Below are 13,527 nucleotides of genomic sequence, written 5' to 3' on the forward strand. Positions count from 1 at the left end.
CAGAAACACTATTCATTGATGTGTTGCAGGATTGAATGCAATGCAGTTACAGAACCTAGCTGCATTAGCAGCTGCAGCCAGCGCAGCTCAGAGCACACCAAGTGGTACCACTGCACTCAATTCTTCTAACAGCCCTTTAAGTGTGCTCACCAGTTCAGGTAAGAGAGCCATGTCTTGGTATAATACAGTTTTGCATATCTTAAGGCCACATGACAATGAGCCGGCTACTCATTAAATCATAAGCTTTTTTGTGGGGAGACTTGATTAGGCCTGCCTCCCCAAAACACATTTCTGCTGTTTACACAACATGAAACAAATCAGTGTAGGTGTCTTCAGCATATGTGATAGAAGTGGGTGTATGTTGCATCTGTAAATAAAATACATTTCTGCTTAACATGTGAAGTAGTCCTCAAACATCGAAGCCATCTTCCACAAGAAGGTGTTCTTTTTCGGAATATAGTTGATCTTCTCTCCTGTGTTCTGATTCTCCAATTTTCAACTTGCTTTAGAATATTGCAGGGTCAAGTGGAATTGAGAGAAGGGTTGCATGTCATAATTAGTTGGGAGAAGATAATTTGCATTCTGATCACAGATGCAGGCACACCAGGCCACGTATTGCCATTTCCTAAGTGCAGTGCTGTACTTTGATACATGGAAATGAATGGTGGCTTTGAAGGAAATTAAGGGATTTCATTTAAGGACTTCATGAGAAAGAATGGAAACTAAAGTGGTCCCAGTTATCTAGCAAGTCCGATGCCAGAGTAGGAGTGGGAAACGTTTTTCAACGTGAGGGTCACATTCTCTTATGGGCAGCCTTCTGGGGCCTGCAAAGCAGTGATGAGTGGGATAATGGATGTGACTCTTTACCTTTGTACAGTAGGCTACAGTCCAGTCACGCAAAAGGTCAGATGTTTTGACACATGCATCTCTCCATCCAGTCAAGCAAGAGGTATTATTACAGTTTAAGGACACATTCCAGCCAGGCCAGAAGAACTAGAGGGGGGTGAGGAGCAAGGCTTTGAAGGGCTGTGGCCTGTGAAGAGCCCTAAGAGCCTGATAGAGAGGCCTGGACGGCCACATTGGTCCTGGACCAGACATCCCCCACCTCTGTGCTAGAGTGTAGGAAAGGGGAAGTACTTGGGAACTGATTGGGTATATCATGATCAACTACTGAGCAGTCAACAGTTCTGAGGTAGTAGAAGAACTAAAATGTCAGTAATGCAGCATGGTACAAATTCATGTCAGATCAGCTTCCATTGTGCATGCATCAACATATCTAGCTGCCAGTTGATCAGGGAAAGTGTTCCCAGCCTCTGTTGAGCAAGGCACCCAATACTGTGCAGGTCCCTACCCAGAGGTCTCATTTCTACTGTGGTTTCCAAGCAGGTTACCAAACAACAAAGGTCCCTTCTCAGCAGTCCTGCTGGTTTTTTATTTTCTCCATACACCATACAAATGAGAGAGACTCCATCTCCCAAGGCATCTGTTCATTTCAGAGATTCTGAGGAGGAAATTGGTGATGACCTCAAATAATGGCTGGCTTGTAAACTATGCCAACATTTGTGGACCCCTGCCTGCCTTAGTGTCTAGGCACAAAGTTACCAGTGAAACAGGCTTTGAGGTTTGCACCCCCAAGATTAGCATGTACTAATATGCTCAGAGTTCCATACAATAAAGTGAAACATGATTAAATCTGAATTTTCTAGGGTCATACAAGTTTACAGCTGGTCAGATCCCAGGGCTTCCATTTTGTATAAAAATACACTGCTGTACACAATTGGGGAATTTTAAGTTTTGGTATTTTAACGATCCTTGGTATAAATTACTGAAGCCTTTGATGCAACATTTTTTAGTGCACATTTTGGAGAAAGTAGTAAGATGTGATTGTGTTGGAAGCAGCTATTGGTGTCTAATGCTTTCATTTTAATAGCAGGATCATCACCCAGTTCCAGTAGCAGCTCCTCTGTTAACCCAATGGCTTCTCTTGGAGCACTGCAAACACTGGCAGGGGCTACTGCAGGCCTCAACGTTGGCTCTTTAGCAGGTATGTTTAGCATGAAGAAAAGAATGAGCCCTTTGTTCTGGTTGCCTCTCAGCTTCCCTTAATAATAACATATGATTTTAAAACTGGTTGACAAATCAGTCACTGACATTTATTCAAATTTTCTGCTTAGGAATGGCAGCCTTAAATGGTGGACTAGGCAGTGGTGGTCTCTCAAATGGCACAGGGAGCACTATGGAGGCCCTATCTCAGGCTTACTCTGGGATCCAGCAATATGCCGCTGCAGCTTTGCCCACACTTTACAACCAGAGTCTGTTAACGCAGCAGAGTATTGGTGCAGCTGGAAGTCAAAAGGAAGGTAGGTGAAAGACAGTGGCGGGAAGGTTGGTTCTCTAAGAGCTAGAGTCCTGTACTTTTGCAAGAGAGAGAAACAATAGAAACTACAGACAAATATTATGTTGAAATATCAAATATTTTGGCTCCCTGGCCTCAAATGGCTAATGTACATAGACTGTTTCTAGTAGCCTTTGGCTATTGTTACGCATCCAGGTACACACACTCTCTCTCTATATATATATATTCCTTTCACTGCTGCATTTAATTTTGAAAACCTTCATAAATTTTGTTTTTATCCCTTCTTTTAGAATCTTTAACAGTTCCAGATTCCTGGGAAAGTGGGGAATGGTTTTCATATTTCAAGCGGTGCATTTCATACACAATAAATTCTGTCTGTACAATAGTCTAGTAAGGTGGTAGGACACTGACTTTATTGAGAATGTAGAGAGCACATTGGTGTGCTCATGGTAAATGCATCATTGATGACTGGCTTTGAAAGGTATAGGAACTTGGAAGCTAGTTTTGTGCCCACATAATTAGCTGTAAAGATTCATTTCACATTTGTATGAAGTTGTGAGATTTCCCCCCCTACCTGCTGAAGACATGATTTAGAAACTAAGACTGAGAAGACACACTTTTAAAAGCTGCAGCTTTTTGGCAGGAAGTGGACAGATTTTTCACTGACAGAGCCAAGTTTGAGTTGAATGACTCTTAGTACTCTGGAACCATCCCTAGCTCTTGAGAACTGAATGGGTTTTGATCTCTGCTTCAATATTAATAGCCAAAGAGTTGTGCTTTCTTTGAATTTTTCTCTAAATGGATATTTTCAAGGTCCAGAGGGAGCCAATCTGTTCATCTACCACCTCCCCCAGGAGTTTGGGGACCAAGATTTGCTGCAGATGTTCATGCCTTTTGGGAATGTTGTCTCCGCCAAGGTTTTCATTGACAAGCAGACTAATCTGAGCAAATGTTTTGGTATGTTGGGTATATTTTGCAGAAATGTTCTTAATTCCTTTCCTTAAGGTAAAATAATATGAAAGAAACTTTTGTGTGCATAGCTCTTCACTGCTGTGTGAGCATGATAGAATCACATGAGCCACTTGTATCTCTCAAAACCTAGCTTAATGAGATTCAGACCATGAAGATTTGTTTTGCTACCTTGTAGGATTTTGCCCCTTCATGAAGTAATATCTGATGAAACTTCTTTGATAACTTGATATTCACCAGTTCATTGATATCTTTGGTAATGAGGACAAGCCTGTGCAGCTTCATACTCACCAGTGGGAATGCAGCCCACGAACCATAAAGCTTGGCCTGACCTATGCTTGACAACCCATCCCAATATTTCTTCATGTGTTTAACTTATTTCAAACACATGAAACACCTTTTGTAGATGTATGAGTCTTGTTCTGCCGATTTTAAACCAACTTATCACATCATTGCCTCCCCCTTTCTGTTCTAATGTAGATTGTTTTGACACAGTGGCTTATGTGTAGATTCATTGTGGAGGCAGGTGATACCCTCCAGTATGTAACATAACTTATTATAGCAGAAGTAAACATGAAAAGAATAGTTAATAATTGGCACATGTTTCGTATGACATCAAAACTTTATCTTAGTTACCCTTTCAATTACCTTCTTAATACTAGAATTTCTTTGCTATCAGACAGGTCCTCTTTTTGGCATTTTCAACACAATTCCTAGCTTTTTCCAGACCTAGGTAGGTAGCAAAACAAGGTTTATGAAACCCTTTTGGATCAGGATATGGTGTTCTGTGTTTGCACAGAGCTTTTCAGTTCCTTCCATCCCACAGTAGTCCGTCAGAGGCCTTTCAGAATGGCACTCCAGGAGGCACCAAGGGCTGCTTCCAAAAGGGAAAATAGACCCCACCACCATATCTCACTTGCACTCACACCTCACTCTACGTAATAAACAGATAGTTTTCTAATGCAGTGCACTATTGGCTTAACATTATCTTATAATCTTGTGGCTTTGAGTCCTGACTACTTACAAAGTTCTACGCAATTCCCATTGACATTGGTGTGACTTGTATGTATTTAACTGGGTATATAATTGCAGGCAGGTATATTTAGTGTTAATGTGTTTTGCCTTCCTGGGAACAGAATTTTAAATTCAGCAGAAGGGAACTTGACAGAATCCTCCTATGCTCTGCAATTTAGTGATTAAAATGCCTATTTGTTCAATCTCCAAACACACTCTACTTGGTGGTAGCCTTTAGCATTGTACTGAATTCAGCCGTTTCCCTATTTATACTCGCTAACACTTTACGTTTTACCAGCTGTCTGCCACTAGTCATCTCAGCTCTCCTTAACACAGCACCCTGTCTGGTGGTCACAATCCCTGGCTGTACTGGGCTAATACTGTACTGAACTTAATGTTTAGAAGCAGCTGGAGCAGAACTTCAAACTCTGCAACTTACACTTCACATAAAATATCACTGTTATGTAAGAAGTCATTTACTATAGCTCAGAAAAGCACCTGCGTACTCTTTCGTTTGAGTCATAAGGAAACTGGCCTCCCTTGTGATTTTTTTAATAAAAAAAATATCGTAGCCCTCTTATATTCTCTAAACCTGTGAACAGTTCATACACTTCATGGTTGCAGTACCAATGCAAGCACAGATGATGATGTCAGGATACAAAAACAGAATGGGTTATTCCCATTCCAGTCTGGCCATAAATGTTTTAAATGTATGTTTTCCTTTTCTTAGGTTTTGTAAGTTATGACAATCCAGTCTCTGCACAGGCTGCCATCCAGTCAATGAATGGATTTCAAATTGGCATGAAGCGACTGAAAGTACAGCTCAAGCGCTCTAAGAATGACAGCAAGCCATACTGAGCGCCCCTCCCCTCTGGAACTGGAGTGAGAAGGATCTTCTGGTAAGTTGGGGAGGAGTGTGCCTGGTGATTCAAAAACTCTTTAAGGCTGTATTTTTACAGTCACAGAAGCTGATTGATGTCATTCTAACTGGCACATCTTCCCCTGAAGACTCGGCTGCAGCCTCTACTGGGAATTCTTCGGATGGAGGACGAGTTTGTGATTCTGTTTCCAGTGTTTTACTTTGGAGTTTAGGTGCCATATCGCTGATTATTATTTTTTTAAGTTTGCTGTGTTTGTAACCAGTGTGTTTTGAGAAGGACCAATGCCAGCCACCTTGGGGAGATGGGGAGATACCAGGTGCAATTGGAACTGACATTGCATGACTTAGACTTAAGAAGGAGAAAAGACCTATTGCCAGGCCCCAAGTTATATTCATGAAAAGAGGGAGGGAGAGAATCTGAATCCAAATCACTTGGTGGCTGGTTAGTGAACAGACCCTCAAGGAACATTGCCAAATCCTCATTTGCCCAGCTTTACTTAATTAATGCCTTATGGGAGAATGTTACACTGAATCAGTCACTAGGGTGGGAGAAAAGTAATTGGGCAAACAGATTCATGTATTAAAGGAAAACTGCAGTAATTATGAGTGTGTGGTCAGCTTACAAAATGATCCAATTGTGTTTCTAGAGCAAACATTTACAATCCAGCCAAAACAACCTTTAAAAATTGGATACTTCCAGTTTTCCAGTATTTGTTGTTTAATGGAAACTAGGCAATTTATAATGGAGGTATACATCTTAGCTCCACAATTTGCTCACGATCTGCTGCAAATTCTGTATGTCTTGATTGAATTTCCTTTGCGGCTTCTGCCCCAGTTTTACAGCTTGTACATAAAGATATTACTAGAATCAGTGTTCATAAAGCACTATTTAAATCCTAAGTACTAAACTGACAGATGGCTTCTAAATAAGCTCATGGTTCTTTGATTCCTGACATTCTGCTTTTTTGCGCACACTCTTTAGCTGAACATTCAGAATAATACTGCCCCAAAGATCAAATTTTTTGCTTATATAGTTTGATTTTTCGTATGTTGCTGTTTTGCTACATTGCAGTTTTCCTTTGAGTGCATGGGCCAATATAAAACACAAAGGGCTGAATCTGCTGCACAGGATCTTGATCCTGCTATTGTTTATCACCCAATATATTTTAACTCACAACTCAGAATTCTTCCCCTTCTAATACACACTTATTTTTTTCCACACGTATGAATTTGCCAAAATGTTAAAGGGTGGTTTGTTTTTTTTGTACACACTGATGACATGGGACTAAAGGGAACTTTGACATTCTGGCCTCAGCCATGGCAAGAAGTCAGTGTAGAAGCTAGCTCTAAAGCTACAAAAAGCCACCTCTATCTGTGAGGAAATGAACGGTGTTATATATAGATTCACTGCATTCCTGTGTCCTCAGTCTATTCGTCTCTTTGGCCCCATTTTATTATTATGTTTTTTTCACAGCACCCCAGTCAATCCACAAATTTTGTGTTTGGGAATCGTGTTTAGGGGAGCAGGGAGCAGGTTGCTTTTTTTAAAGGCTTTCAGTTCACTCTGTCAGGAAGAGCCACAAGGCTTGTTGAGCCTGAAATGCCATTTAAGAATGTGCCAGAAACTTGGAAATCAAACATAACCAGGGACTGGGTCCCCTGGTGTATCAAACCTCAGAAGTATAAGATGTATTGGGCCTTCCTTCTCAGGTTCAAGTAATATTTTTCTTGTGAATTTGGAAGTATTGTTAATGCAAACTGTCAGTATTATAAAGCACACAGAATGGTGGCAAAAAAGGTTGAATGGTCAGATTGCCAAATTTCCCATTTATGCTGGCATATGGTACCCTTCTGTGTTCAGTATTTGGGTCTATTCAGAAGCATATGCATACATTTAGGTGAACTGTATACATTTGAATTTTGTGCACTAGGAAAAGTTGTGTCCTGATATTCTGAGGGGGGGGGGGAGTATTGGAGTGTTGAGGCTTCCAGAGTTGTCATGGGATTTTTTTTAAAAAATAAATAATATACTTTTCGGGGGGCGGGTGTCATGGTTGGGAGCAGCTGCTCCATTTGCAACCTGATATAACCAAGAATGTTGTTTCTATTTTTATAGAAGTTTTATACTGCTCCAGGGTGGAGAATATTTATTATCTAAATTATTTCACTGGAAAAAACAGGGTTTTGCATAATCCTGAATGTGATTGTGTTACACATACATACAGCAATGTGCATGATTGAAACTACTGACTTTCAGTGACCTGTCTGCAGTTGGAAAAGCTGCTAAATAGGAAAAGAATTAATGCTGTGAACTAGCGGAGAGGGAAAGCTGTGCTCAAGTTTCTCTATAGTCACTTCTCCCAGTACTTCCTCTCCCCTGCTCCCTCAGTTACATTTTTGTTTTTGTTTTGACTACCCAAATTAGTTTTCTGTGAATTATCTGTTCGCTCACCCTTTTATTTAATGTCCATAATATTCCTAAACAGCATATATGCTCTCATCATGGAAACTGTGAGGCAAATCACCTCCTGTTAAATTAACATGACAGCAAGTGGGTATAGATGGTTTTATAATCTGAGAAGTGTGATTTATGTGAGTGCTCTCATCCCACCTGAGAATTGCCAAAGTAAACTTTCCAGGTTAAATTCCAGAAATCAGGACTCTGGTGTGTATTGGCAAAGTTGCTGCGCCTTCCCTGCTGGTGCTCTGAATTACTTTTAACTAGAGGAATTTAACCCCATATTCCTCTCCTCTCCCTCAGTTTAATTCTGATCTGCCCATTCATGCTTTTCAAAACAAGCAATAAAACTAAGTCTCTGGAGTAGGTTCTCTATTGGCAAGGAAATCGTGCACACAAATTCAGCTTTCCACTTGTAGGATTACGGCCTATTTGTCACATTGTTGGTTGTTCTGCACAGTTTTTAATTTCCTCCATCCTTTTTCTTTTCCAAGTTTGAACAGATCCTTTGACATAAAACCCTGAATGTTACCTTTTTACTATCCCTCTGTAGGAGACCAGATTATTATCTATGTTTGATCCAATATGACAAAGGGATCAAATTGGGAAGCACAGCCAATTTTAGTTGTTCTTTATTAAGAAATACAGGCTGCTATGTATCAACTTAAGTTGTATTTAACCTAAAACAATCATAGATGTATTTTAGATTAAAACAAGTTCTCAGAATAAATTGGGTGTCTGGTAACATGCAGAGACAAATCTGTAATCAATAAAAGAAGAAATGTTGAACTGAAAAGTATTTTGGGCTGACTTTGGCATTCCTGAGGCATATCCCCCCCCCCAAAGAAAAGCCTTATTCTTGTAATTAAAAAGAGGCTCTCAACAACTGCTGATGAATTTGCCTCACAATAGTGTGCATTTCCTCTGTAACATTTTAACTTGAGTAAATATATGTATATCCTTCAGCCTTGTGAGTGTGTCCTGGGGGCTGGGGGGGGGGGAGAATCTACTTTTCAGATTCTGCTTGATGTACATGTTAAGATCAAAAATCTAAGACAGTAGAATAGCTTAGCACTTGTAAACAGAAGCTCAGTTTTCATTTGGGAATTCACACACACAAATAGAAAAATAAACTTTTTAACACTGAAATGAAATGCAACCGTATGTTTTAAATCAGAATATTATATGCCTTTAATTGTAATTGGAATAAAAGTTACAGTAAACCTAACAAGCCTGCTTTTTCCAGTAATCACATGCTGCCTCAGACAGTTTTCCATGTCATTAACAGAATGCTTAAATGTATTTGTCATGCAAATCACATCTCTTGTGTTGTGCCCTTATTGGAGATTCTATCATTTCTGAGAAAATGTCAAGATACTCAGACAAAATTCCTTCCACTCAAACTGGTAACAGTGACTGTAGAACTTATGAGAGCCCAGAATTCCACCTCACAAAGTCAGGGAGAAGGATTTATTTATTGAAAAAGTTGCAAACGTTTATTTGTAGGTATTAAATAAAAAGGGCTCAGCTGAGGCAAGTCTTGACTTGCAATAAAGTCTTAATTCCTTCCTATTTCAAAGGGTTTCACTTCTATTTATGTATCTTATGTCATTTTTTGGTTCTAAAACCAACAGCCAGTATCCTTGTTTCCTAAAGAATAGCTGAAACAGAGGATGGATTTCTTAGGCTAGTACTGCCTATGTATGTCGCATGATAGGAAAGAAGAAAGTATAATCAACCATCAACCCCAGTGGTTCCTCCTGTGTCCCCCCATCTCTTAAAATCACCCTGGAACCACATTTTATGGATTCAAGATCTAACAGAGGAGGAGTTCTGTGTTGTCTTCCTCAAGCAGAGGTAGCAGGAGCACTGGCTCAGGGCTGTGGTGACTGCACAGCTGTCTGTATGCCACTAAGCCATAGTCCATTCTGTAGCTAGTGTCTAAAGGAAATCCCAGGCCTCTACTTCTATCTGGTTTCTGGTCGTTTTGATATTTATTTGGTGTCTTATGCACTTCAACTTTTACTTGTTTGTTGTTGGCATGTGCTGCCCTTCCCTGTCAACTCCCCTCCCCAAGAGGTCTCATTGTACAGTGCCCATTCTTGTTCTCTCTTTCTCACTCTCACTCTCTTTCTCTCTCTGTTTGGATGTACTGCTCTGTGTAACTCAGTGGGTCTCCTTCTTTCTGGTTTGTTTTTTTTCTAGATTCCTGCCGTTTGTTCATCGTTGTGCCTAAAGCATGTCGATGTGGCGTTCAAGTACATCGTCCAAATCCTTGTCTCTTCAGCTTCTCTGATGCTTGAACTCTCACCTTTGACCTTGTGTTGACTTTTTGATGCTGATGTGTATTTTTATTATGTTTGTTTCTTTTCTTTTCTTTTTTTTTTTTCTTTTTTGTGCTGCCAAATTGGTTTTGCTAGAAAGACTGCTGAAGGGGAATATTTAAACTTGCATTTGAATATAAAAGAATTCTATTTTTCTAGAACTTCGTAAGATAACCACTTGATTTTGTGATTCTGATTCTTTGTAACTGTCTTCAGAGCAGCCTTGCTAGCATACCTCGTGGAGTATTGTATTTCTGTGAACATACAGCCAATCACTTTCTAGGCTTAGTTTTTTCTGTGTGCTTAGTTTTAAAACAAATCTTTGAAGGAAAAGGTAAAATGATGCGACTTTAAAAATTTAGGAGGCTTCTGGTCACATTTTGCTGAATCTATTTTCTGTGCTTGAGGAGACAGCATGTATTCTTTGACTTGAGTAGCCTCAGCAGAAAACACTTGAACTACACTTTCTCCTGATTGTAGCTGCATTTTTGCCCTGGCACTTACTGTTTTTTTCCTTCCTGTGTGATTATCAGCCTTTGTCTGCAGTGAAATTTAATCAAAGTTGATGTTGTATTTTGTTAAACCCTAGCATGCTTAGTTTTTTGTAACTACAGTATCCTCATTAAAATGTGAGATTTTTTTTCCCTTTAAAAACTCAGATAACACCCTTGTAAACGTTTTGCATGTTTCCTGCTGTGTTCTTCACAACCTTGTGTATATAAACACCCTTCACCTCTGTTTTCTATAGTTTGTGCAAAAACTGAGTAATTCAATAGGTTTCAGATCTATCCTTTTTTGGATGCCAGACTTGTGGTCATATGTCACGTAATGACATCTCCTGTGCATTTAGACTGCTTTACACGATATCTGCACCTTGCTCTATCATCACAGCTATTGAAAGGTCTCAGGGGGCTTGATTGCACTGTTCAGGTGGTGGTGGCGGCGGCAGGGATAGAAGGAAAGGTGTGGGGTGTTTGCAGTAATATTGCTTCTAAGATCCATTGGAGCGAAAGCTCTTTTGGGGTAGCCTTAATTTGTACCTCTTGTTTAATATGTGGCTTGCTTTGTGAGGTTTAGCACCATTAAAGCTCAGTGGATGGAAGCTTGATTGCTCTCCAGTCTTTACACTTGAAGTATCATGTTCTGCATATCCCATAGAAGGAATCTGTAAGTTTAGGCACAGAACTGCTGACTCTTTCCCCAAGCGACAAGCACAATATAACAGCCTAATAGCTGTTGCCTGAACAGGGTACCAACCCCGGCTCCTTTTCTCAGGGGCCTTAGCTGGGGGATGATCTCTACAGAGATTTTTTTTTTTTTTAAGTTCTCAAATTGGGTAAGGAGTCATGCAGTCTTTCTTTCTTTTTTTCTGGCCTGATGAAGAAATAGCACGGATTATCCTTCTCTGGGAAGCATGCGTCAGCCTTCCTGCATAAACGACCTACTGTAGAAGCTGAGACTTAGTACTGGGTTTCACAGCACCTGCAAGAAACTCCTGTGGTAGGTGCCTAATCACAAGGGGCAAAGGGTTGGGGAAGCTATAAAGGAACTTCAGACAGGAGAAAGGAATGTGAGCAAAACTTCATAGAGTAGGGATGTTTAGGAGACCTGTCTCTAGGCCATATGGAGTGTTCTAGTCTTTAGGACAAAAAAAAATTCTGCTCCATTGTTGGGTGGGTAATATTTCTCCATGCTTGTTAGATAAATATGCATAGGTAGCTGTTCCCTCAACCTTGTGGTCTTCAACTTTTGAGGGTGAGAGTTGCTTGCAAAGAGATGATTGCAATATCTGGGTATACAGCTGTGAGATAGTTGCTCTTAGGCTCACAGTCGCAATGCACAGGGATGTCTGATGGCAGGGAATGTGAGACCCTGCAGTGTATTGATTAATTTTGCCAATACATTTCTTTACAATGCGCGTATAGTTTCATGAGGAACTCTGGGGGAGCCTGTGGAAACAAAAATCTCTGGAGAAAACCAAAATGCCAAACGTTGGATGTTCCTTTTCTTCTTTCCTTTCTTTCTTTGGTTGTTTTAATTATTCTGTGGTGGTTTTAATGAATTTGAGACAGTAACGCAGCAGCTGCCTTTTATTTCTGGCTGCTTTTTGTGAATAATTTAAAAAAAAAAGAAAATTTACATTTTGGAAACAAACCTGTGGGCTTTTTTATTGGTACACACATTGTATTTAACACTAGGGGTTTTGTACAGTTTTTTGGGCTTTTCTACTAGAAAACAATGTAAAGTGATTCACAAATGTGACAAGAAAACAAATTGCCACTATGACCAAATGTAGAGTCTGTTCTGCAGTAACAGGATTTAATCAACTCAAATTTGTGATTCTGTTGTAGCAATGCTTTTCTTTCCTTGTTTGAGCTGTTCCTTTTTTCTTGTTTGATTTGCAAAATGTCCTTTTTGTGTGAAATTGTGTTGTACTCTGTAGAAAATTATGGCTTTTACTTTAATGGTTTAAAAACAGAAGCACATGTTGCTTTTCTGATCACGGAGTTTGTGTAGTGGATTTAAAAATGAAAGTTTTGTTAAGTTTGGAACAAGCGAGTATGTATTAAGGAATTTTCTTCCTTTTGTGTGTGGTTTCTTTTTGTCCCACTGGGGAACCTAATGCCGTTTTAATTGCACAGACACACAGACAAGAAGTCATTTTGTATATGCCAAGTGTGGTACCTCCCTTTGTTTATTTGCTATTAAACTGTTTGAGAAGAATTTTCTGTGTCATTCTTGTTTTTGCTTGCACATGACTGGCTAGGTGGGTACATGAATTCTAGAATATGAGAAGGAGGACTGCTCTGACTGCCAAGACTAGAAGACAGAATAAAATTTCTTAATTGTATAAACATGGGCATAGCCAGGATTTTTGTTAGCGGAGAGCAGTCTTTTGTTAGGGGGGGCAGAACCTCAGATATAAATTGAAGTTTATTGATTTAGGGGAGCAGCTGCCCCTCCCCTTGGCTATGCCCATATGTATAAACCAGTGGCCTAGTGTTCGTAGGTACACCTTGTAATCTGTCCTTGGTTCTTTATTTTTCCTTGTCACCCTCTCTTAACTTAAATTAACCTCTTGCTGATCACATTTCCTATCTGTGTGTGAGTTTTACTTCCTTTCATGAATGGTAAGTTTGTCAGACTAAGGATGAGTTGCCTTTCTGGAAAGCTAGTACAGTCATACCTTGGGTTACAGACGCTTCAGGTTGCTTTTTTTGGGTTGCGGACCGCTGAAACCCGGAAGTCCCAGAACGGGTTACTTCCGGGTTTTGGCGGTCGCGCATGCGAAGAAGCAGTTGGAATACTTTGTGTGAGTGTGGTTGCATATACACTTACACACTTACTTTTCCCTGTCTGTATGCTGGATTATTTCAGTCCAGTGATTCATTAAGCCTTGGCATTTTCTGTTCTGACAATGGCTATTCCAATGCCACAAAGTAGTACATAAGTGAAGCAAGATGGTGATATTTCCTCCTTTGTCTTTCATCTCCACAGCCTATTAGAAATGGGTATAACATTTCTA

The 13,527-nt window shown here is 40.0% G+C and overlaps 1 protein-coding gene across 17 annotated transcripts in view; it reads left to right on the plus strand.

The window, feature by feature from the left end:
- CELF1 (CUGBP Elav-like family member 1) overlaps window positions 1-12,725 on the plus strand; it is a 40,022-nt gene extending 27,297 nt beyond the window's left edge. For 5 of the 17 annotated variants that reach the window (XM_077928474.1, XM_077928449.1, XM_077928466.1 and 2 more), the window contains 5 exons: window positions 30-158; window positions 1,931-2,044; window positions 2,175-2,359; window positions 3,157-3,313; window positions 5,070-12,725. In XM_077928474.1, the coding sequence (XP_077784600.1) occupies window positions 30-158; window positions 1,931-2,044; window positions 2,175-2,359; window positions 3,157-3,313; window positions 5,070-5,197 (713 nt within the window). In that variant the 3' untranslated portion in view covers window positions 5,198-12,725. Of the gene's footprint in view, window positions 1-29; window positions 159-1,930; window positions 2,045-2,174; window positions 2,361-3,156; window positions 3,314-5,069 lie in introns of all 17 variants that reach the window. The other 12 variants (XM_077928462.1, XM_077928469.1, XM_077928468.1 and 9 more) reach the window with 8 other exon arrangements.
- Window positions 12,726-13,527: the final 802 nt, after the last annotated feature.

The sequence above is a fragment of the Podarcis muralis genome, chromosome 1 (genome assembly GCF_964188315.1).
Source record: "Podarcis muralis chromosome 1, rPodMur119.hap1.1, whole genome shotgun sequence".
Lineage (NCBI taxonomy): Eukaryota > Metazoa > Chordata > Lepidosauria > Squamata > Lacertidae > Podarcis > Podarcis muralis.